General features: G+C 43.3%; 1 protein-coding gene across 1 annotated transcript in view; it reads left to right on the top strand.

The window, feature by feature from the left end:
• Nucleotides 1-1,047: 1,047 nt before the first annotated feature.
• Nucleotides 1,048-26,564, top strand: part of LOC126335065 (mucin-4-like) — a 40,211-nt gene continuing 14,694 nt past the window's right edge. Inside the window, exons 1-4 of the mRNA XM_049997947.1 lie at nt 1,048-1,422; nt 7,914-8,251; nt 17,257-18,224; nt 25,506-25,774. Coding sequence (XP_049853904.1) covers nt 1,201-1,422; nt 7,914-8,251; nt 17,257-18,224; nt 25,506-25,774 — 1,797 coding nt within the window. The 5' untranslated portion in view covers nt 1,048-1,200. The remainder of the gene's footprint in view (nt 1,423-7,913; nt 8,252-17,256; nt 18,225-25,505; nt 25,775-26,564) is intronic.

Here is a 26,564-nt window from a genome sequence, read left to right as displayed (position 1 = left end):
TCGAATTTTGATTAGTAGTTGGACTTAACTGGGGGGGAATTAATCATTTTGCGTGCTTGATTTGAAGTGTAATGATCAGTATCACTTCTCTTGTGTGTGAACATATTTACGTGGAAGTGACACCAAGTTTATTCATTGAAAGAGTTATAGCTTCCGTGGGAGTCCCAAATTTTAGCAATCGCGAATGCTCTCTACCCTTGTGTTACGAAAGGTAATTTGAATATTTTAGGGCTTATCAGCTATCAATATAGCGATTACAATGGAATTTAACACCAGAGCTTTCTTGTCTTTTATCTGAATCGAGCCGATGACAAGGACGTTATAGAACTTAGGAGAGGCGGAGAGCAAGGCAAAGCTGGTTCATGTTAGGAAGGAGCAGATGAGGGATTTGCAGGTGAAAATAAGTTATAGTCGATGATAAAAAATTTCTATTCTTCAGAAAAGCTTTTCTTCCTATTGCCGGTATGCATTTCGTATACTTTCTACTTCGGCTATCATCATTTTATTTTGGTACACAGACAGCAAAACGCAACAGCAGTGCCACCGGTTCTGTTCAGGTCATCGAAGTTAAGCACCGTCCCTTCGGCAGGTACCGTTGTGCCTACCGAGACCTGTAAGGACGGAATTTTATCCTGTGTAGCAAAACTCATCTACTACTTTTGGTATCTCATTTACTGATGGAATTTCCAGAGGATGTAGGCCCCAGATGTGCCCTGTTAGTAGTATCAACAGCTTTAGTCAGTTTCGGGCTTTGCGTTGTGCAGTCCTTGTTAGTCTCATATCGAGGATTAGTCCTAAATGCTTTACTTTGTTGGAGGGATGGCCTGGTCGTAAAAGGAGACCTGGAAATCTTGGCGGAAACGCCGAGTGGTGCGAACAAAAATTTTGGCTTGAATTTTCTCTGGATTTACTTTCAGTTTCCACGCATTGTACCATTCGACAGGAGATTAGCATTTGAGTGGGACATGGGAGAGTCGCAGGGTTTGATAGCTACATAAGTAGGCGGTGTCGTCAGCATTGCTGCTGGAGATAGGCGCTTGCAGTTAGTTTTGGCTGCAAATACGCGCAGTCGAACCGTCCGCCACTTTTCTCGCGGCGCTTAACCATCGAGTGGCGCCCCCTGAAGCGGACGGCGGAAGGCCGAGGAGTAGCGTGGACAATTGGCAGTCCTCCGCCGGTCATCCACGAGACGGGAACACCATGAGTCAACTGCACGTCGGTGCTGGCCCTTCCAACGCCTGGGCGTGCCCTGGCGAGCACTTAGGCCCTGGCCAAGCGTCAGAGGAGGGCAGGGGTCGGGAAAGAGAACTGGAGGAAGTCTTGGCCAGGTTCAGCAGCACGTACTACGTGTCGCTGGTGGCCTCCATCGGAAGGGCCGCCAACAGGGTCTACCTGTTCATCGAGACCGTCAAGACCTTCAAGGTACGTTAGTGGCGTGTTGACGTCTCTCCTGAAGTAAGCTTCCGCACCGACCGACCGACGAACTGGACGTGTTTAGGCTCGTTGGTCAATCGACCGACCAACTTTTCTTGTCAACAGGCAGCTGACCACCTCTCGCCACCACCATCACTTCACCCGACTCCCGCCAATATTTCAACCAGCAAATTGTGCCGTACTTAGCGCTGTCTTGCCAACTACCCGACGGCAATCTGTTTCTTATCGCTCCAGTGCTGTACTTGCTGAGTGAAGTCGGTCAGGACATATGTAGGCTGATCACGAAATTGGTCTGTCCGACGATTGGCACGTTTGCAAGGGCTTTTAATGTCAAGACGAGAACAATGGCTGAATATTGAAGTTTAAGTAATTAGGCTCGTTTTCTGAAGAAATGCTATTCAAACGACCTCGCGGAAGCTATTTTTTCTGTGGTAGCCATAATCTGAGTGTCGTGGTGGTTCCTTGCACGCGGTATTCTCATTAGTGTCCAGTTACAGCTCTAAGAAGTTTCTTTTCCTACAGTCACCAGATCAATCGTTTTGTTAATCGTATATGGCTACACCGCACTTAAGACAAACTGTTTGCCATCTGGTTGAACGTTTACTGCGCCACGAAGTCCTCGAGTGGAAAAGTAATTGAAATATATTAGAAATGGAAGTGAGAATCGCCTATAAACTCCAGCTGAAAACAAAATACTAAATGTATAAAAACACGTAATATAGATAATTCCACGAAAGTCATATTTCGCACTGCACGAGAAATGTTTTCGGAAGTAACTGGACATTCTTATTGAAGTACATGAGTCATACGTTTACTGCTTTTTTTTTAACCTGAATTTGTCCACTATTTTCGTTGCTATTTTGAATTAAAATTGTTCTTCGCCGAAGGACATATCATGGCACTGTAAACATTAAACATTTGCAAATAATTCGCGTTGTAAATGCACTGTAGTCATCTGATGAATAGAATGTTCTAAATCTCTAATAGGACGAAATATATTTTAAAAATGTCCTCTATTTAAAGGCTAGCTATTGTCATCACACAAGACAATATAGTGTCCGAATGAGTGCCATGTCGATTCAAAGGCGATGGATAGCTATAGTGAAATTCGTAGTACTGTCGTTCTTTTGTGACACCACCGATGAAACTATTTGTTATGATGACACTGTTGTGTAGCGTGGTCCGAGGTTTGTTGCTATCAAAAGCGATAGTTCTGTTGCTAGTTGGCACATTCCGTAGTTTTTTCTCATGGAACCTCACTATTTGCCCTCCCAAAATTGATACATTAAGTTCCTCATACACTTGGTATCAACAAGAATGTCTACGAAAAAAAATCGCAGTAGTTGAAGTGATTAACTTCTGTTGTTACACATTGCTGAAAGTCTTGATAGTCAGATAGTTGTTTCTGCTCTATAAGTAATATCTTTCACGATGGCTATTGGCGAAACACAGCGAATTGTCGGAATTTCGTAATTACTTTCACTTTCAGAAAAGGTTTCTTAGCCAGTCATTTGAGAGTTGGAATTTCTTTTGTCCGTGATAAGTGGAGAAGCGAACCTCTTAGCAATAACATTACTGTCGTGAACATGCCAGGAAGAGTAAAATGGACTCTAAAGATTATCAACGAAACGTCTGGTGAAGTAGTGAATGTTGCTTTCCATACGAATAGAAAATCTGAGTTGCGACTTGTCTAATAGTGCCTCGCATCTTTGGAGAGACTGTATCGGCTCGCAGATAAAAGGAATTCGGCGTAACGATTTTACAAGTAGTATCAGGATGATACTGCCAGTTTAGAATTAAGATTGCGAGCGCCATCGTTCATACAAGTTAATAACCATTAGCTAGTATCGAAATAGTCTACAGTCGCGTTTACTTGTTAGCGGAAATCCTGTAGCCATACGATTGCTGGCAGTCAGATGTCACCCCGAAGACGGGAACGTGTAAACAAAGCGTCCGCCCTAGACACGTTGCGATTTACATGAACCTGTCTACTGAATTTCTAAACCTGTTTACCGAATTTCTGTTCAGACGCATGTGAAATCGTCAGAATGTCTCGTTTCTAAAACGTAGTGTATATGGCTGGTTGTGATAGTAAATTCCTGATTGTACTTGTGTCAAACGTATTGCTACTCTCAGGAAACTGTTAAATTCCTTATAGTAAAACTACGTGCTCTACGTCACTGCGCAGTCGTACAAGTTGGTCTGCTGTCTAGGAGCTACACAGCTTAAACATTGAACCACCACTAGTTTCTACCCTCGCAATTGCCTGATCTTCCAAAGTAACTGGTTTCAACCTGAGGCTATCATCAAATTCATTTTAGTGGATTTTAGTCGTACCTTCGGAAAAAGTATACGAAAGATATAAAGATGAAGCTGATTGACTATTGCCCAGAATTAATAATTTTGGAAGGCTATACAATAGAATTGCTAATTTGGTTGTTAATTAAATATTAACTCTTCTCGTTTTATCTATTCTGATTTAAAGTGACTATCAACATCTGTGTACTTAAATTGGATCACGTATGTTCTCTACCAGTTTGGTCCCCGTGTGAAGCATGGGTAGAACTTCTGAAATGCCTCTGCGCAGACTAATTAAACTGATCGCGTAATCGTGATCACTGTAAAAGCGATACGTAGCAGGCTGTAGTATTTTCGTAGTTTACTCGTATAGCACTGCTTTTTGAAAGTGTTCTAACAGACTTTTTTTGAATTAATCTTTCTTCTAGCCTATTGCAGACCAGGTGTCAACATTTTCCTGACGCTCTCGTGTAAGTTAAATATTGTTTGGTTGTGTCCCCATGTAGTTAAACAATATTTAATATATGTCGCACCAGCGTTTACGTAATATCCTTTACATTTTCTCAGTATAACGAACCGAAATCTACCACCTGCTGTAGCAACGACTAAGGCTATGTGATCATTCCATTTTATATCTCCATAAATTTACACTCAAGTATTTTTATAAGCTGACTGACTGCAGTTGACTTATGTTGTAACATATATTGTTTTGCGAACAATTCTCCTTTTTCGAATATAAACAAGATGTTGGTAACTTTTACAGCACTCAATCTTATCCCTATGTGAGTAAATATTTGAATCTTTCCTTAGTTTTTCTCTATAGACAACTGTCCTCTAAATGACTGTCATGCCGTTAACAAATAATGTTACGCCCTAACATTACGCTTGGCCACATCTCAAGTTACTTTTAGATCTGGCGATGATTCTAATGTTACCTCCTCTGTTATGAAATCCTCGGTCACAAATTTTTTATGATAGTACTATCGTTAATAAACGTTGACGTAATGTTTCGGAATACTTTAAGATAGGAGAAATCCATATGGTATGGCTGAAGGCGATGAGTTGACAGACGGCCTGACTGACACATTCCTTCCCGCAAGTTGATAATTTTGCTTTACAATCCCTAAAGTTCACGCATGGTGTCGGCGTCTGATCGCGTGTGCTATGTACTACGCCTTCACTTCTAGTTACTGCACTTGGAATAGCCTAAAAGCCATAATTCACAGCTACCTCCAACGCTATCGTGTTATCAATTGGAGAACTTCTCTCTGAGCTCCGAAACTCCTCATGGCCAATTTTTTCTGGACGCACAGACACGTCGGAATCCCGGGAAACCAAGTCAAAAATAAACTTGGTAAGAAGGCCACAAAAAGGATGGCCTAAAACTGAAAGTATAGTTGACTATACTGCAACAAATTTGTCATGGACTAGGGAGTGGTATTCAGTAGCCACGGCAACAAGCTGTGCATGACAAGACTTAAAAACTGCATAGATGTCTTAATGCAGAAGTTTACCATGAGCCTGAAATTCTTTAGAGACTATGCATCTCGACATTAAAGAGGTCCATTAATACATTTTTACACAAGCCGCTCTACATAATAGCTGCTGTAGTGCCTCTTTCAGTGGCGCTCATTTTAGTAAAGTGACCTTCTGTTACCCTGATAGCAAATACTGAAGCTAGCTGGCTTGTTACCTTCAAATTTAGACACTGAAGTTAAAGCAGCGGACATATTTGAACAAGTTATTTCTTGTGTGGCATTGTATAATGTTACCTGCAGATGAGATAGTGTGGTCTTCCAGCCCCTGGGCGGGTGCAGGGAGGAGGAGGAGGAGAGAAGGGGGGAGAGAGAGAGAGAGAAGGGGAGAGAGAGAGGGGGGGTAGGTAGGTAGGTAGGTAGGTAGGTAGGTAGGTAGGTAGGTAGGTAGATCTCCTCCCGCTGCAGCCTCAGCCCTGTTGGATCTGGCTGACCCCACCAGTTATTGCGTTTATCTATCTCCGTACTCTGCAAACCACTGTGAATTACATGGCGGAGGGACGCCCATTGTGCCAGTTATTAGGGTTCCTTCCCATTCCATTCACGTATGCAGATCGGAAAGGACTGCTTCATTGCCTCTGTGTGCGCTGTTATTAGCCCATTATTCGTGATCACTAGGCAACGATATGTAGGGCATTGCAATGTATTTCTAGATTCAATACTTAAAGTGGTTCTGCAAATTTCTCAGTAGGTCTTTACGGAACATCTTGTGTGTAGCCCTAAGGATCAGCCAGTTCATTTCCTTCAGCATCTTCGTGACTCTCTATCGTGACCATTTCTGCTGCCTTTCTTTGTATCCTTTAAAAATCCACAGTCCCATTTGTTACAGGTTCCACTCACGCCACATTCTAGAAATAAGTTTCTTTAGCAGTTTCTCTGAAGACTGTTTAGACTGTTTAGACTGTTAGCGTTTGACTGGTATTCTACAAGCGAACCGAAGTCTGCCACATATTTCACCGACGTCAACATTCCTTTTTATATCTCTACAAATTGTTGCACACAGCTGTTCATATAAATTAAGATTCAATTTTTGACTCAGTGGTATTGTATTCGTAGGAGAAGGTTTTTTCGTGTTGTGAAATGCACAATTTTACACATATGAAGAGTTACAGCAAGTTACCAATCTTCACACCACTTTGAAATATTTTATTTTTACTTGCTGTCCATGTAACAATCAGGTTTCTGATACCGTCATAGATTTTTCACATATACAAATATTTTGTTCAAGTATATGTAAATACATACATTGTTATAAACGGTGAAGATCAGAATTTTTTTTTTGTTCCAAAAACACTTAGACGTGACAATTTGTGCAGCTTCTTTCAGACAGTTATTAGTTATAGATAGTTGCGTAATCTGCTATAAATCTGAAGTTATCCTTGTCTGCAATGTCACTAATACACTTGAACATACAGGGTGCCAACAGACTCCTCCTGGAGTACACCATAAGTTACTTCATCTATCGATGAAGATGCTGACGTGAAATCCGCAGTTGCGAACAGCTAAACATGTTTTGGAAATAACACGATTGAGTTTTTAATTGTAAAATTTTTAATGACATTTCGAATGGTTGAGGATTGTTATTCATAACGTGTCTGAGCTGTGGTTGTCCTCCCCAGAAAGTGGACTGAACAAAATGCTTTTTGGAAATGCATAAGTATCCCATCAAGCTTTGATTCATGACTTTCATTACGTCATGTGAAAAAAGTTAGCTCGGTTTAATATGATAGAGGTTTCCGGAATGCTTCTGGTTGGCATGAAGGTCATTCCGTTACAGATACCTACTATGTTTAAGCTCATATGTTCTGGTATTCTAGAACAAATTGTCAAGGATAATGGACGGTAGTTTTGTGGATCACTTCTGTTATCCTTCTTGTAGTCCACCCAATTTAATATCCTTCCGCATTAACACATCTCAAACGTTTCGACTCCACCTGTTTGCCCACTATTATACAATGAGATGCCTCAAATATAAATTCTCAGAAATCCCTTCCTCTTAATGTCTTTCAAAACAGCAGACTTGTTTTGGCCAGAAATGCACTCTTTGTCAAAGTCTTTAATGTGATACCTATGCCTGTAATTTAATTTTTGCTACTTCTCCTTTCGTATTTACTAGTTACTCAGCATGCATATATTGTAGTCATTTAGAGTTCATTCCGCTAGAGGGCTGTAATTCTTCGCCGTCACTGAGTCTATGAATGGGGTCAGTTACTTTGATCATTAATATCTTTTGACTGTGAATTTTAATCCCATTTTTAACTTGGGTAAAATTAATATTGAAAATTTCTCAATAACACAGTTCGTTAACCTTTTCTTCTACTTAATTGTATGTCGCCATCGCTATTGACATCACACATACGTAAGTCCGAACCATTATAGGTGATCTCTTGGATACCTGCGGGTGTGGCACCCCTGGAAGAGAAAATATAGTGGAGGAAGGCTTAGCCACAGAAGAAAATATTTTCCAGAACAAATTTTACACGCTGCACTAGTGTGCTCAGTTTTAAAACCCTAATTAGTCCTGGTCTTCCACCCAGCTTTACTCTGGCAGGAAGATCCAAAACGGCACTCATTCCATTGCAGAGTACAACGCTCGTCCTGGAGTACGTACACACTGCTTACACACCATAAACGGGCCCGTTCCAGGTGAAGCTAGATGCCGCACACCTGTTGACGCACCACGAGATCTCGAAGCTGTCGACGGACTTCCGGAACCAGCTGATGGCGTACCTGATGCCGACGTTCGTGGACACAGACCGCATCGAGGACAGCCAGGTGCTGCTGGCCACGGTGCTCAACGCCGGCGCCGCTGTGCCTCTCTCTGCACCGGCAGCGGCGGCAGCGAGAGCGGCGGCGGCAGCGGCCAGGCGGCGCCCGGCAACCCGCAGACCGGCGGCGGACGGCGTGCTGGGCGAGCTGCAGCGCAGCCTGCAGCACGTGGCGCGCTGGGTCAGCCTCGACCCGCACCCCTACTCGCAGCTCGGGTAACCAACCGCGTCTGGTCTCTACATCTACTCCAGTAGACAGTCATTCCAAAGATTGGTTTGAACATAAAGTGCCCTTTCTAGACGTGCTCTCATCGGAGGTGCTTCAGCACCACCATCCTCAAAGCTTCAGAATGATTACCTACCCAGTTATCAGATAACCTACAGTTTGGCATGTTCTTCTTGTATTAGATCTCTTTAGGACCACAGGTATCCCCTTCAGATTGTTTTCTTCCCAGAACTTCCCCATCACAGGCCTGGGGGTTAGAATAGGCCTGAAGTATTCCTGCCTGTCATAAGAGACTAAGTCTCACACCTTTTGGCCTTAATGTGATAGTCCCCTGTACGATTTGACCTCCATTTTTCAACATTTTCCTTAAGAGCGAGACAACTGGGGAAGGGTGCCTTATATGGTGCATAACGTCCAATGTGCATAGAGATCTTTAGCCCACTTTCTCGTCGTGGAATTGCTGTTCTCATCCTCCATTTCTTGAGGGAGGACACTGTCGTAGCTGCGTTCCCCTCCATCCACTATGCAGTGTAGTTTTCTGTGCTGATGATGATGGAATTCTTTGCAACTCGTATCCAGCACGGTAGCCAGTCCAGTGTCCTGGGGGCCTCCATGTACCCTGTCAGTTGTAGCCCCCTGCCTACAGAGGGATCACTGTGCTGATGCCTGCACCATTAACATATTTCAAGGAATAGACGCCTATCACCCTGAGGCATCGGGACTCCTGACAATGGACATCCTGCCAGGTGGCCTTTGCTACAGCTGGGTGGCGCCCCTGGGGAGAACCCCTGGTGAGAGTGGGTGGCATCCGGGTGGATTACACATGATGAAATGAACCATGTCATCACTTGCTGGTGCTCAAAGGCCAACAGCCCCTAAGTGCTCTAAGTCTCAGTACAATGCAAGGAAGTATGATCCTAAATCGCTCCCCTCACTGGCCACACCATGGGAGGAACGCCAGGGCAAGGATGGCAGTAAACTTTATTCACCCTGGTACCTCATATGTACGAAAGCTGATGGAGACTCCTTTGTCTCAATGAAGTCTAAGTTTCTTGTAGAGCATTTAGGACAAGTTCAGAGAGATGGAGAGCTTGTCCAAAATGCGCTCAGGGTCACTCTTGATATAAACGGCATCTCCTGCCCAGTCACAGGCATTACTCGCTTCTCACAAGCTGGGGTTCTTCCCTTTACCTCATAAGAGCTTAAATATGGTCCAGGGTATTATGTTCCACATGAAACTCCTTTTCCACTCTGACGAAGAGACGGGTGCCAATTTAGAGCAGTGGGGAGTTCATTTCCTTCGCGTCCAGCGGGGTCAGAGTTATAATCAGGATGCCACTGGTGCCTTGATCTTTCCCTTAGAGGGTGACACATTCCCCTAGAAGGTCAAGGTGATGGTCTGAGGCTGTGATGTTCAGCCATATATCCCTCCCCCAATGCAGTGCTGTAAGTGCTGCAAGTTTGGCCATAAGTCTTCCCACTGTACTTCCAGCGTCATATGTCGAGATTGTGGACGTTTATCACATCCAAATACTCAATGCGCCCCACCTCCCATCTGTGTCAACTGTGGAGAGGATCATTCCCCTTGCTCACCAGACTCTAGGATTTTACAGTGAGGAAGGAAAATAAAGAAATAAGACCTTAAACCGACTGACCTACACTGAGGCCAAGAGGAAATTTCAGTGCCCACATCCTGTGGCTATCACCCCCTCTTGTGCTGCCACTATGAGACGGCGGCACTTTCCTCCTTGTTGCTCCTGCACAACCTAACTCGGGAGTACTGTCCCCCCAACCATCAGGGACACCAGTCCCCACTTCTCAGCTGGAGAAGTGTAAGTTCTCTTCGGCCCCTCTCACTAGTAAGGGGTCCCTTGGGTCACTCCCTTCCCTGGTTTGTGCTAGTGGGGAAAAATGACACCCGCCAGTGGCTGAAGTGTCCAAAAGCAGCTGGTCATAGGGCTTAATGATCTTCAGTCCTGGAGACTGAATCAGCAAGGGCTTCCCAGCTAGAGAAATCCAGAAAGAAGACCCCAAGACCAAAGCAAGTGTGGTGTGACAGACACACACACACACACACACACACACACACACACACACACACACACACACACACACTCACCACAGCTGCCTACAAGCTCTGCATCTGAGGATGAGGTGAAGATTCTGGCATCTGCTGAGGACCTAGATCTCGCCAGACTCTGACAGGAAATAATTCGGTGGTAGCAGGTGATCCTGAGGTGTAAACTGCCTCATAGTCTTTCATGCCTTCCCTGCATTGCCTTACAGGAAACTTGGTTCCTGGCAATGCAGACCCCTGCCCTTTGTCGCTACAGGAGATATTACAAGAACTGTAGCGAATGTAATAGTGTCAGGTGGAGTTTGCGTTTATGTCCTGAACTCGATATTCAGTGAGCCTGTGCCCCTTGAAAATCTTCTTGAAGCTGTGGGCGTCAGGATACAGACAACACAGGAGATAACTGTCTGCAATGTATACCTCCCTCCAGATGGTGCGGTACTCCTGAACTTATTGGCTGCACTGATTGAGCAACTCCCTAAACCTTTCCTACTTTTGGAAGATTTCAACGCTCATAAACCCTTCTGGGGTAGCATCATGCTTATAGCTGTGGCAAAGATGTCGAAAATTTACTGTCCCAACTCCACCTCCACCTCTTAAATACTGGTACTGTCACACACATCAGTATGGCTCAGGGAAGTTACTCGGCCATTGATTTATTAATTTGCAGTGCAGGACTTCTCCCATCTATCCAGTGGAGAGCACATGACGACCTGTGAGATGGTGACCACTTCCCCATTTTCTTGTTACTCCCACTGCGTCATACACTCGGACGCCTGCCTAGATAGACTTCAAACAAGGCAGACTGGGTAGCCTTCACCTCTGGTGTCATTGTTGAATCTCCCCCACGTGGTGCCAAGGATGTTGTGATTGAGCAGGTCACGACAACAATCTCTTCTGCTGCAGAAACGTGATCCCTCGTTCTCTAGGGTGCTCCCAGAGAAACAGTGTCCCTCGGTGGTCGCCGTAAGTCGCTGATGCAATTAGAGAGTAGACGAGCTCTACCGAAACATAAGCGGCACACTTGCCTAGAGCACTTAATAGCCTTTAAGCTGCCCCTTGTCTGCATTTGCCTGCTTTTGAAATGATATAAGCAAGTGTGTTAGGAGTGGTACATGTCGACCATTGGGTGCCATACCTCACTTACCATTTTTGGACGAAGATCAGAAGTCTTTCTGGGTACCAGACACCATCAGGTGTCCCTGGCGTTAACAACGGTGGCGTGCACACTACCGATGCAAATGCAATTGCTGAGCTCTTAGCTAAGCACTATGCTAGAGCTTCTGTGTCAGAGATCTATCCACAAATCTTTCGCACCCTCAAACGGAATATGGGAAGTCCTCTTATTCACTACACGCCACAGTGACGCCATAACGCCCCATTTACAGAGTAAGACCACCTCAGCGCCCTTGCACATTGCCCTGACACAACACCTGGGCCAGATTGGATCCACCGTCGGATGACTAAACGTCTCTCGTCTGGCTACAACCGATATCTCCTCATCTTCAACCGGATCTGGTGCGATGGCGTCTTTCCATCGTAATGGTGGGAGAGTACCATAATTCCGGTGCCAAATCCCGGTATAAATCCGATTGATGTGGATAGGTATCGGCATATCAGGCTCACCGTTCTCTGTAAGCTTCTGGAACGTATAGTGTGTCGGCGGTTTGGTTGGGGTCCTGGAGTCACGTGGCCTACTGGCTCCTTGTGAGGGTGGCTTTCGCCAGGGTGGCTCTACCACTGATAATCTTAAGTCTCTCGAGTCTACCATCGGAATAACGTTTTCCAGACGCCAACACCTGGTTGCCGTCTTTTTTGACTTATGTAAAGCATACAACATTACCTGGAGACATCATATCCTTGCCACATTGTATGAGTGGGGTCTCCAGGACCCAATCCGAATTTTTATGCAAAACTTACTGTCGCTCCATACCTTCCATGTATAAGTTCGTGCCTCCCATAATTCCTCCTGTATTCAGGAAATGGCGTTCTGCATGGCTCTATATTGAGTGTATCTCCATTTTTAGTGGTCAGTTACAGCCTATCAGCAGCTGTAGGACCGTCGGTCTCCATTCATCTGCATGTGGATGACTTGTGCATTTCGTATTGCTCCTCCAGTACTGCTGTTTCTGTGCGTGGCCTGCAGGGATCCATTCACAGGATGCAGTCATGGGCTCTATCTCACAGCTTCCAGTTTTCAGCTGTAAAGACGTGTCTCATGCACTTCTGTCGGCGTCTTACCGTTCATCTGGGACTTGAACTTTACCTTCAGGACGATCCACTCACTGCAGTGGAGGAAAATAGATTCTTATAACTGGTTTTCGACTCCTGATTGATTTGGCTACCTCACATTCGTCAGCTTAAGTGGGAGTGCTGGCAGCAGCTCAATGCTCTCCGCTGCCTGAGCAACACCAACTGGGGTGCAAATAGCTCTACGCTCTGCAGCTCTACAAAGCCCTTGCTCAGTCCCACCTTGACTGAGTGTCTGGTTTACGGATCGGTGGCGCCCTCAGTGTTGGGTTTACTCTACCCAGTTCACCACTATGGCGTTCGCCTAGCGACGGGAGCTTTGAGTCCAGTGACCAGTGTCCTGGTGGAGGCCAGTGTCCCTCCATTGCGGATCCGACGTGCACAACTGCTGGCCAGTTATGTTTCACATATTCGTAGTTCCCCTGAGCATCCGAATTATAGTCTTTTTTCCACCAGCGTCAGTTCATCTCTCAATTGGCGTCCCAGGTCAGGGCTCACGACTGCGGTTTGTGTGCGATCCCTTCTCTTCAAACTGGGGTCCTTCCCTTTACCACCTCTACTTCAGGTCCATTCACGTACAGCTCCATGGTGTACACTTCAGCCGAAGCTTCGTCTGGACCTTTCGCAAGGCCCTAAGGATTCTGTTAACCCCGCCGCTCTCTACTGCCACTTCCTCTCGATTCTTGACGTGTTCCAGGGCTCTGAAGTTGTTTACACCGACGGCTCTAGAGATGATGGTAATGTTTTCTTCCTCTGTCCACAGAGGCCACCATCCCCTTGCCAGTTGGCTGCAGTACATTCTCCATAGAGCTTGTGGCCACACCTTGTGCACTTCAGTACATCCGTTCGTTCTGGTGAGTCGTTTCTTCTCTGTTCTGACTACCTGAGCAGCTTACAATCTATAGACCAGTGCTACCCGTCTCCTACCTTCCAAACTTTACAGAAGCTTTCTTGCGAACCTTGCAGAACTAGTACTCCTGAAAGAAAGGATATTGCGGAGACATGGCTTAGCCACAGCCTGGGGGATGTTTCCAGAATGAGATTTTCACTCTGCAGCAGTGTGTGCGCTCATATGTAAATTCCTGCAGATTAAAACTGTGTGCCGGACCGAGACTCGACGAGGTACTGGCAGAAGTAAAGCTGTGAGGACTGGGCGTGACTCGTGCTTGGGTAGCTCAGTTGGTGGAGCACTTGCCCGCGAAAGGTAAAGGTCCTGAGTTCAAGTCTCGGCCCGAAACACAGTTTTAATCTGCCAGGAAGTTTCATATCAGCGCACACTTCGCTGCAGAGTGAAAGTCTCATGTGTCCAGTTTTTTCCTCGCTATCAGATCTCCTAGTGACATCAGCAAACTCTCTGAGGATCTTTCCTGCTGGTTCAACACTTGCACTTATTGTTGTGTTATAGCTAGTCTTTCTTCGGACATTCTGCTTTCCAAGTACGACATTCTCTCTCGGCTTCCATGATGTCATTGTGCTTCACTTTTAGAACTGTGTGCTCAGTTGTTCCCCTGTGTTGTGGTGGCTTCAATGTTTGTCGCAGCTTGCTCAGCATTTGTCCCTAGCTGTCAGCCTACTAGTTATTGACAAAGGTGGTTCGGCTTCTGGGAGGTGCCGGGTAGAATTGACTAATTTTTAGTGCCTGCTAGATACACTATATTGGGGCGTTACAATAAGGTATACCTTAGCAGTGCAGAGGGAGATGGCTTCGCTGGAGAACAGACCAGGTACCAGGACTGAATTCTTGGCCACTATTGCAACTGTCCTCTGCTCCCTGAGTAGCAGCTGAGTGGTAACATTGAGCCACATATACATCACCATTATGGGACGGAGAATTTTTCCTTAAAGTCAGTTTCGTTTTTCTGAATTCTTACAGCCAGCTATCTGCACTCCATATGCACTTAGGTGGGAGAACTGGTGCTAGTTGGTACTTTCCTGAGTCTTTTTCCTTAGGCTATAAAGTTACTTAGCAATCATTGCGGATTTTCATGAACACAATTACAAAAAATCAACCAACCTGTACCAACGTTTTTTTTGTATGTTTCTGCATTCTTTTCGCATTTTGTAATTACATTGTCTGTTCAGTAACTAGAAACACGTTAATGCATCTAGCAGTTAATCATTGTTGTAATGACCTGTAGTTGCATTTAGTAACGTTATGGATACACCTATCAATATTTCTGATTTGTGGCACCTCTCTTCAGTTGGGGATCCATGTTCAATTCAAATATTCTGTTATCACTTGTGACTTTGCTTTTACATTCCTCATTATCTTATAGAGGCACTCAGTTCATTGTAAAGGTCATCGTGTTCCAATCTTCTAGCATCTTCGGGTATGCCAAGTGCTCAACTAACACATCACAATGCCTTCAAAGTTACGTCAACGCCAACGCCATTTTTGCTACTATAGGCGACAGGATTTGTGTTGAATTTTGTACTCTGTATGTACCAAAGACCTGAGTCGAAACAAGGCCCCCGGAGTAGACAACATTCCATTAGAACTACTGACTGCCTTGGGAGAGCCAGTCATGACAAAACTCTACCTGCTGGTGAGCAAGATTTATGAGACAGGCGAAATACCCTCAGACTTCAAGAAGAATATAATAATTCCAATCCCAAAGAAAGCGGGTGCTGACAGATGTGAAAATTACCGAACTATCAGTTTAATAAGTCACAGCTGCAAAATACTAACGCGAATTCTTTACAGACGAATGGAAAAACTGGTAGATGCGGACCTCGGGGAGGATCAGTTTGGATTCCGTCGAAATGTTGGAACACGTGAGGCAATACTGACCTTACGACTTATCTTAGAAGAAAGATTAAGAAAAGGCAAACCTACGTTTCTAGCATTTGTAGACTTAGAGAAAGCTTTTGACAATGTTGACTGGAATACTCTTTTTCAAATTCTAAAGGTGGCAGGGGTAAAATACAGGGAGCGAAAGGCTATTTACAATTTGTACAGAAACCAGATGGCAGTCATAAGAGTCGAGGGGCATGAAAGGGAAGCAGTGGTTGGGAAAGGAGTGAGACAGGGTTGTAGCCTCTCCCCGATGTTATTCAATCTGTATATTGAGCAAGCAGTAAAGGAAACAAAAGAAAAATTTGGAGTAGGTATTAAAATTCATGGAGACGAAGTAAAAACTTTGAGGTTCGCCGATGACATTGTAATTCTGTCAGAGACGGCAAAGGACTTGGAAGAGCAGTTGAACGGAATGGACAGTGTCTTGAAAGGAGGATATAAGATGAACATCAACAAAAGCAAAACGAGGATAATGGAATGTAGTCCAATTAAATCGGGTGATGCTGAGGGAATTAGATTAGGAAATGAGACACTTAAAGTAGTAAAGGAGTTTTGCTATTTAGGAAGTAAAATAACTGATGATGGTCGAAGTAGAGAGGATATAAAATGTAGACTGGCAATGGCAAGGAAAGCGTTTCTGAAGAAGAGAAATTTGTTAACATCGAATATAGATTTAAGTGTCAGGAAGTCATTTCTGAAAATATTTGTTTGGAGTGTAGCCATGTATGGAAGTGAAACATGGACGATAACTAGTTTGGACAAGAAGAGAATAGAAGCTTTCGAAATGTGGTGCTACAGAAGAATACTGAAGATAAGGTGGATAGATCACGTAACTAATGAGGAGGTATTGAATAGGATTGGGGAGAAGAGAAGTTTGTGGCACAACTCGACTAGAAGAAGGGATCGGTTGGTAGGACATGTTTTGAGGCATCAAGGGATCACAAATTTAGCATTGGAGGGCACTGTGGAGGGTAAAAATCGTAGAGGGAGACCGAGAGATGAGTACACTAAGCAGATTCAGAAGGATGTAGGTTGCAGTAGGTACTGGGAGATGAAGCAGCTTGCACAGGATAGAGTAGCATGGAGAGCTGCATCAAACCAGTCTCAGGACTGAAGACCACAACAACAACATGTACCAAATCATGTGCGCTACATCCTTTTTCTTCTTACTACAGTGATTGGCATGTGAAGTGAAAGTTCGTTATCTAACTTATTTCCCAATGTTGAAATTTTAATGGCCACCTGTGTTGTTTACAAGTACATTTCCTTCTATATAGCTCTTTCACCTCTGAAAACGATTTAATTTGAAAAGCCTTGTGTGCTATTTGCAGACCATGTTAGACAGTAGGTACGCTTGTAACTGGCTGGGTAAGTCAGTTCGAAGAACAGAGGAAGGCAACAGCACATTACCTTGAGCAAGACTTTGCCTAGTAAAAGCACACAAGTGTTTGAACCAATCTTAGGATTGGAGCTGAGGACAACTTTGCTTTGCTTAGGTCTGTCGTCAGAGGATTCTAAACCAGGTATGAGATGTGGTTAAGGCCTTTGAGTTGCCCCAAAATAACTGGAGCTCCAATGCAAATATTGGACCTATTGAGGTAGAGAGATCTTATTGGAAGTGGAGGCCACATGACAGAGTACGTTTTGGTGTAAACTTTCTTCACCAATTAACTGATAACTTAATTTCATATTTTAAGTATTCATCTATCCAAGACGTTTTTATTTTTACAACTTTGTACATCCTACCGAAAGTAGTCACGTTTAAAGCATTTCATTATAAGCAGTTGTCTTCAGCTATATTATAGCTTCACATTTTACGAAATGTCGTCAAATATAAAACTGAGCTGTTAGCCCATAGATTACTTTGTTTACAGGGACAATGAGCGAAGAGGAGAGGAAAAGAAAACCAAAACAATTGTTAAGATGAGGAAACCTCCACAGTGGAAATCTTATAAAAAGTTGGAGGAGGATATAGAATCGACAGAACAGGCCACTGGTGTTGAAGCACAGCCACCAGCAGCAACAAGTGGTAAATTCTCAAGTAGCACAGTAACCCAACCACCACCACCATCACCAATCACTGACTCTGGTAGTGAATCAAGTCAACTGTCATATGAGACTGCATTTGTTGATGCTTCTGGAAATACACCAGCCAGTGCTAATAACAGCAAAGGTGAAGGAGCACAGGCATGGTATGAAACTAAAGGCATAAGTCAAGACGAGCAGTCACCAGTAGAGTCAAAAGGCAGTGATCCACCTAGAACCACAGACCACCACACCCCAGCTTTGGTCGTTAGTGATGGAGTCCAATTAGTTTCAGCCACCGCCAGTCAACCTGTTAGTAAAGAAGCATCTGTACATGTTGGGACCAATGGGGAAGGAACTGAGCTAGAGCCTGTGCCCATTGGTGCAAGTCAGGAAGGAGCAGAGGCAGTGCCAGCACCCAAGCCCATTGGGGAAGGTACCAAGTCAGTGACAGCGCACATTGGTGCCAGTGGGGAAGGAGCTGAGGTGGTGTCAGCACCTGCACCCAGTGGTGCCATTGAGGATGAAGCCAAGCCAGCGCTATCACCTGTGTGCATTGGGGCCAGTGCGCATCAGGAAGAGACAGTGCCTGTACCCACGCACGTTAAAGTCAGAGGGGAAAGAGCAAAATCAGTGCCACTTCCCATAACCTTTGAGGCTGTTGGTGAAGGAGATGAACCAGTGTCACTGCCCATGTCTGTCGGGGTCATAGGGGAAGGAGCCGAGCCAGTAACAGCACCCATGCCCATGAGAGCCAGTGCAGGAGGAGCGGAGCCAACTCTCATTCCTCATGAAGCTGGGCCGACGCGTACTTGGGGTAAGTTTTCAAATTACTATTGTGTAGAATGTTAACATCTATCCTTACGTTGGTTCTCTGCTGAATCAAGATTGTGTTGGAAAGACTTGATTACTTACTTTTTCTGAAGATGGAGTTACTCCAGCACCAACGAATACTCGTCAGATTTATCGTCAAAATAATGCTGGAGATTTGTCAGGCCATGTACATTTCTCATACGTAAGTTAATTTACTTTATTATTATTAGGTTGTCTTATGGTTATGGCTTACACTGGAAAAACGTATTTATAACTCCACTGAAATCGAGCCAACACCGACATTGTACAAGATTACATGTGGCACTTAAGCATATTCTGAAATATGATAAAGTGCCATATGTAATGTGTTTGTCATCCACAGCTCTCCATGGAGAATGTGAACTGGTGGGGGATATGAATGCAAACCTTCACACTTTTCTTCTAACAGTAGTAGACTGTTAAAACTGAATAGTATCTTGTAAAAATTGGATAAATATTTTGTTGTTGAAAATATTAAAACCAGGAGCAGCTTGAAGCTGGCAACATCATATTTGTATGTTTCAGTGAGCTTTCTAACATACGAAATTGATTCCTTGGGAGATGTGAGGAACGCTATTATTATTAGCTTCAGGCTCGCTTGGGGAATAAATTTATTACAGTAATGATGTTGCATACAATGCTGAGGGACGTACACTAGATATACCAAGAAGTTTGACATGGAGGACGAGAACAGGTATAGAGTGCAAGAGTGAGTTCTTAATTATTACTTACAAACAAGCAGTACACTGCATTACAGGGCATCAGTTTTATTGGGCAAGCAACTGAGCGTCATCGGAAGATGACGCGACTTGTAGCTTCTTTTTTGGCGAAGAGTCCAATAAATCGATGGCAGTGAACAGGAACTGTTAATGGGAGGCTCTGAAGCTACTTTCCACTTTGAAGGCTGCTTTTTTATACCTACCGTACAATTATTTCCAGCAAACTGCTGCAAACCGTGTGTAGTCAGGTAGACGATTTAATTAGAACGTTACTCGAACTGTAATTTTAGTTGAACCTCCATTGGTCGTGGCATATTTCTTCTGGATGCTAAGACCCAAAGGTTACATGATGGAGAATTTTTGCATGTCGAGTTCCAAACAATGTGTCGTACACAAGCGCATCATATAACTAAAAATCTCACTCCAATATTGGAGATTTCATAACAAACATGGTTATTAAATCATGACGAGTTTTAACCATCGATCACAAGCTTGTTACCCATCTTTAAAACACGTCACGCAATACTCTTGTATGCTATCCAATGATACTACTTGTTTAGGTGGCAAGGACGTTACGCGGATAACCTTCATTGCAGATATCCAGGTGGCGACGTATAGAAGTTGAAACATCTTGTATCACTTTCTCAAGTTTTTAAATATCGTCTGCGCTGCAGTGTTAATTAATCACCTGTGCACGACGTATGGTATCGCTTCCTCTGTAAAAACGTTAAATGTGCATGCCATTGATAAAATTGGAAATTTAATCCAGTCGTTAAAGCAGTGACGAACTAAATGGGTGGTGGATGCAGTGTGTTTGACGAGTGGTTCTTGTTGACGTTCTCAGGCTACCGTTAGTGAGTTTTCGGCGAAATGATAGGTTTGAATATTTCGTCTCCTTTGGTATTCAGAGACTTTTTCAAAATTTCAAATACATACTGAGTAAATCTACGTACGTTTAGAAGCTATAAATTTAGATTTTATATAGCTTTTGAGAGAAACTACAATTATTTGGATAATAGCTATCCTTTAGCTGCTTTTACAGTGCACTCCACAGACAATTAAACGAACATAGCTGTATAAAGGATTTTTGTAAGACTTAAATGTCTTAAATTTTTATGTGATATCTCTACAAACTAAAAATAATTGCCGACTGAGACAAGTCTAGATTGCCATCTACTGTTTTCGCATTACATGAACGTGTCCTGATTTTTTTGTATTAACCAAGCTTAGACGTCAATTGAGAACCTCCATTTTTTCATTCTTCTTGCAACTGATGTTATACGCATGTAATGCTTAGCAGACATGTATTTAAGAGTGGTCTTATTAGATGTAAAAACCCTTTGCAGTTTTCTGCTTTATATGTTTATCTTCCAGTACTGACAAAATTTACCCGTGGATCTGCATGATGGCAGAATCTATTGGCACTAGCCTTAGACTTGACTCTTATCACAGATGTAGCCAAGAAGTGTGGAGCGAAAATTTGTCTTCGACGAAAGCCCCTGTCTGCCATAATGGCAGAAGACAGATCACTTACACAAGAGCCAGTGTGCAAGGAGGTCAAACGACAGTAAGTTTCTGGTAGGTCATTAACATTTCCAGACCTAGTGTACTAGCATATGTTGTCTGAACCTCATAACTAATTGCTTTCTTAGTCCTTATTCTTGTGCCGATTAGCTTACTGTGATAGAAACCGCTTTCTTGACTTGTGATGTGGCACTAGTCATCGCATCTACGCTCCTTGGCGCTATTGAAGGCTAGGTGCTGGGTTCTGGGAGGCAAAATCGTGTCTTTATATAGGTTTAATTTGATAAAATATTTATTAATCTATCTCCAGCATGTCTCGAAGTGCGTTTAAACCACCGCAGTAAATGGAACCGTGAAAATCTTTCACAAAACTACGAACGTTTTGAGTGGAAATTTAAACCATACTGATAGAGGGTATATCACAAAATGTGTTTTTTTTATATTGGAGACGAAATATCAAAACCATGCATCGGATTAATATGGGAAAACGGGTTCAATATATTGAAAAGTGCTGGACTGTGACATTATTATTGACACCTGTGCCCCACCCCTGAGGTGGAGTGGGGAGTAAAATTGAAATCTTAAATGGAATATCCTATTGTTATTGGAGATTAGGATTTTGTGGGAATAAATACGTACGTTTTGAATGTAGCACTACTGCCATTACACAATATATGGAGCTGCAATAGACAAATAACACAACTGAGTTCCAAAATATACTATCTCGAGAAAAACGGACTGGAGAAAAAAGGGAATACATGTGTTCAGTAATTGTGAGAAAGCTTGAGGTGTTCTCACATCTCACCTGTGGGGTGTTTCTTCGTGAGAATTGACAGTAAAAACGTTGACGTTCACTTCCATTCACTTATCTCCGAACTGACACAATTGGACACATCTGAGAAGTTTCCAATGCAGTCTGCTGACAAGAGTTGGTGTTATATTGAATCATGTAATCGCGCATTGTTGGCACTTCAATACAAACTTCACTCTGAAAGTAATTCCATTATCAAAAGCAAGGCAAAGAAACAACCAGCAATCTTCCAGGCTAAGACACTGGACCACCTCATTAGATCCACTCACAATTGTACGTGTATTCTGCTTCTCACACTGCTACAGAATATTCTGAACAACCATGTTGGAACAACACTACCTGTCGTGAGTCCAAGTGAAGATCTGCCTGCAGTACTGGTATATTGCCCTCATAGAAAGTTAGATATTTATTACCATTTAAGATGCCATCGATAAAGAATAGATAGTGAGTTTGTCACCAATTATTCCACACCTTGAACACCGATTTTTCAACTTCACGTAACCAGTCCAATACCGCATGTTGTGTGGAATGACGGTTGCTGTGGGTTGCTGTCAGAGATGGACTAGCTCAGCTGGTGTCAGGGAAGGAGAGGAAACCTAAATCTGTATGGCTGGAAGCAGGTTTGAACCATTGTCCTACAAAATGTGAGGAGCTAACTACTGTACCACTTCGCTTGGCTGTTACGTCGATTACTTGATTTGTGAAAGTCTACTAACCAGAAAATACACGAGCAGAGGAATTGGGTTATCTGTAACTGCTGAACTGCATTTTGATTTGCGACCCCTGGCCTTGGAAAAATGTTACTCGATTCTGGAAATCACTGCCACGACAGGAAATATGAAACGGATATTATTTTCTAAATTTCAAATTCGGCAACGGTAGTCTAATTACCGATTCACCTCTTAATTGAGGAATGCTAGTGTGGGAATTACGATTAAATGCAGTTCATTCTGTCCCTCAGTGGTACCTTTTTTGTGGTTGTAAACTTTTCTCGGTGGAGAACTGTTCATTAACCAGACAAAAAGAAACGCGCGATTGTACCCTGTTTAGAAAAGGTTGAGCATAAAGGGCTTCAGCATAAGACATTCCTACCTCTTTATTCCTAAATGTAAGCCACTTCAGTTTATCATATAGCTTGCCCTCTAATAAATAACGCAGTGCAGTTATGAAGGAAACTATTTAGGAAATGAGGGACGAGGTGCACGCAATTAGTGAGCGAGGTTCCAGTTTTTTAATCAGACGTGCAGTTTTTGAGATTGTTCTCTCAGAACAGAAAACACCTTATATATTAAAAAATGTATTGTTTAAATCTCTGATTTTATATTTTACCATAAATACCCTTGTTCGTTAGTACATGACGATGAGGGTACAGAACGCATCGCATATCTAAGTTGTGGGAATAGACCAGATTATAGTTATATATAAATTGTGCCCTTATATTTCTGTCTTTTCTTAAGTGTTTTCTCAGAGCAATGTTGGCAACACTTTCGATGATCTGAAGAAATGACGTGCACGTAGGTAGGCTCTTCGGTGACGCAAGTTCGGAGCTGTGGTTTGTGGGGACACACAGATTCTAGTGGATATTCTTTTTCAGTTTGTCGCCAAAGGTTACTTTGTTCTACAGTATCACTTGCACGCTATATTACTTTCGGAAGGACGAGATGGAAACTTACCCTTCGTAACTGGGTGATGTGGAGCTTTATCGACGGATGTTCTACAATGGAACAAACGAATTTCTAAACAAATTCAATAATTTGAAGAGGCTTTCAAGAAATAAAAGCGGTCGCCCAACGTTAACAAGGAGGGCTTTGTAGGTATAGGAAAACAGGTACGAGAACAACATAAACTAGTGTTAACGTCATCTTAGCCGAACATGAGTAACTGTTTCATTATGGAAACTTGAAAGTTGGTTGTAGCGGGCATGCGTGCCCGTGTAGAGAACATGAAATAAGTTCGTGGGACTAGTTCTCGCTAAGACAGCGCTTGTACAAAGACAATAAACACTGTGAAAATTTTAGCAGAACGAGTGATAAATGAAATACGAATGGCTATTTTGTACGAAAAAAGTAATAATGTGGTACTGTTAATCGAAAAAATCACCGGTAAGAAATAACCGTACATTCGGGATGAGGTGACGAATGATCTTCTCTAGAAGTTCAGAGCCCTCAAACCTTCCTTGCATTCGTCAGTTCTGTCTCTAAATGTGATACTCAGATGGGTACGAGAAGCTACAAAAGATCTGTGTATGGACTACGGTCCGGAAGTTTTACCCGAAACAAGCCAATTTTTGTGGGATAACAGTTTGTGGCTGTAGAGGGAGTGTGGTTAGAATGAGACTCTTAAAGGCAGATTAGGCCCGCTCGTATTTTCTTCATACAAGCGACTTGGTCAGTTCACGGGCATTAGTTTCCTAAATCAGGAAGACACAGTTGCCAAAAACACACGGAAAAATGGACACTGAAGTTTTCCGAATGCCGTTACGTACAAAAAATTTCACCAGTGAGATGACCTGCTGATTGTGAAGCGATGTAACCTCCTAATCACGAAATCGCTGAAAAATATCTACCTCCATAAAGAAAAAATTTTCCTTTTAAATCAGTATTTATTACATATAAATGTACCAAACATTTACATGCACCATAATTTTGTAATCAATGTCATTTTCATTTTTAATCGCTACTTGCATGACAAGACGAGTGATTGTAATGAAATAAAATTTGGTTAAAAGTGGGAAACGTAGAATATTAAATGAAACCATTTTTTGGATTCTTGAGTTTACTACCCTACAGACATATTAAAAACAGATATATTACTCATCAAGCCCACGTCGTTCCATCTTACATGAAGCTTCTTCACGAGTTACGTTCTTAAACGTCCCTCCCTCACAGATGTTGTCCTCTGTATGTCCTGTCTGCTCGATGTCAGATTATACCATACCCTCGTGTAAGGCTTTTGTCTGAGTATCAAATCCGTCAGTAGTCTTGATAGCCTGTCAACGTCCACGAGTCGCATGTATCCGTACGACCTCAGTCCCTGCTCCGGTTATTTTGCATTGTAGTCTTAAAACTTTAACTTGTTTTCGGATTTCCTCAATTCGTATTGTATCCCTTCACGTGTTTCCTACCGTACTATGAACAAAACTCGAGGCAGCTGCCCGAATTCTGCTGATGTCTTTTACTTCCCATGGTCCATGTTTCACAAGCAAGTCAAAATAGGCATCTAATAGGTTTCGTAGATGACACATTTCTGTGATATTTCCTTATTCAGTATTATGTCTTCAACCATCCGATAGAAGTTAATACTTGATTTAATTATGTCTATAGTGCCTGTATCGGAGAGAACGCTGCCAAGATGCTTGAAATGAGTCATCTGAAGCTGTCTGTCCAGCCTATGCCCATTGTGACATGCGCCACTGATTGCCAATAACTTTCCTTGACTAACACTTCACTTTTTCTCCTGGGTAAAGACAAAATACATCGGCACCTTAAGGCCACACGTTTAAGCGTTCTTGGTCTCCTTTGGTCTTTCCAGACGTCTGCCATAAGCAAACATGGATTTTACTTTTTTTCACCCTCAATAGTTTGGTGTACTTTCCTCTGTCTCCTTCGTTACAGTAATGAAAAGAGAAGACAGAACGGCACCTTGCAATAACCCACATTTCATGTCAAAGCTTACCGTTCTTCCGGGGGTTTTGATTGTAATGTGGGTATCTTCGTACAGATTCTATATCATGCGTATCCTGTCATTCTGTATTCGTTTTAAATGTTCTCAAACCTTTTCCTTGCTTACAGCATACATTACTAAAATTTATTATTATTAATATTCGCTGTCCCATGCAATTAGCAATTAAAATAGAGGATGATATTTTAATTAGAGATTTAGGAATCACATGAATATTTTATTACCATTCCAATTAGGAAAGATACATTGAATTCAAATAAATGTTAAATTGCCTCTAATGAGAATCAAAGCACCGATAGCATGATAAAAGATTGACGTGCGACGTGCTCACTTAAGAGTGACAACGTTACGTGGAACTGTTCTGTATGTAATAGTGCTTACAACCTTCAAACTTTATTTTAGCGTTTTCAGAATTTTTTGATGTCCATGCACTGAGCGTAGTCCAACTACGGCCTGTCAACAAGGTCCTCTGGTTACATCTTGGTTTAGTAAGTTCTCACCTGTGTTTCAGTCCGTGGCGTGATGTCGACCCTGCTGCAAGTGGTGCGGGCTGCGCGCCCGTCCGTGCCGGCCTCTGCCCCTGACAGCCCTGCAGACAGCGTAGCGGCTGGAGTGGGGCTCAGAGTACGAGCGGCGGAGGCACCTGCTGTGGCTGACGTCACGGAGGGCACCCACAGTGGACAGGGCAACGGCACCGGCAACGGCAACGGCAACGGCAATCGCAATGGCAGTGGAGACGGCGACGGAACTGAAAGCTCTGCCGTTTCTGCTATAAAACCGGTAAGTGCGCCAGCTGCCGCAGTTTAGACTAGCGGCTCCCACATGTTCCTGGCCGGTCGTGTCTACACTTATAACGACTAACGTATATCTGAAATAGTTTCTTCGGTAAATGAGTTTCGACAAATGAACAATGTGGTTTAAAGATTTGTCTTGATGAACATTTATGGCTCTTCAAATCTTTAAGATGGTAAGCAGTCTCTCTTGACAGGACATTTCAACTCTATTTTTTCCAACATAGAAAATGGTCTGACAGAACACACTAGTAGGAAATCCTAAGGGAGAAAGTGAGCACACTCATCTTCCCAAAGTAATTCACTCGCAGCCCCTCTTCTATCAATAAAGGCAGATTTGGTGAAGCATTTACACCCAAAAATTATTTCCAGCATTTTGTGGCAACGTATCTCAACAGCAGAGATGATTAATAGTGACAGACATTTGTTCAAATGGCATGAATCTATTTTCCAGTTTTTACACAGATTAAGTACACATTCTCAGAAATTTCTTTGAGAGTAAGGCTGTTTTTTGTCCTCGCCGAGTGTGGTCGTTCAGCGACGTTTTTGTGGACCCCTGGGGCACATCGGCATTACAGGAGACGAATGTGTCGATCGGTTGGCCAAGCAGGCCACCACTTCGCCACCTCTGGAGCTTGGTCTCGTGGAAAGAGACCTCCCGTCAGGCCTACATAGCAAGGTCCGCGATGTCTGGAGCTCTGAATGGTCTGTTTTGAACACGCCAAATAAGCTCCGCATGGTAAAGTCGTCCACGGCCGAATGGAACTCATCCTGGAGGG

This window comes from Schistocerca gregaria, chromosome 2 (genome assembly GCF_023897955.1).
Source record: "Schistocerca gregaria isolate iqSchGreg1 chromosome 2, iqSchGreg1.2, whole genome shotgun sequence".
Classification (NCBI taxonomy): Eukaryota; Metazoa; Arthropoda; class Insecta; order Orthoptera; family Acrididae; genus Schistocerca; species Schistocerca gregaria.
Note: the sequence above shows the minus strand (reverse complement) of the source record. Positions and strands in the feature narration are given on the sequence as shown.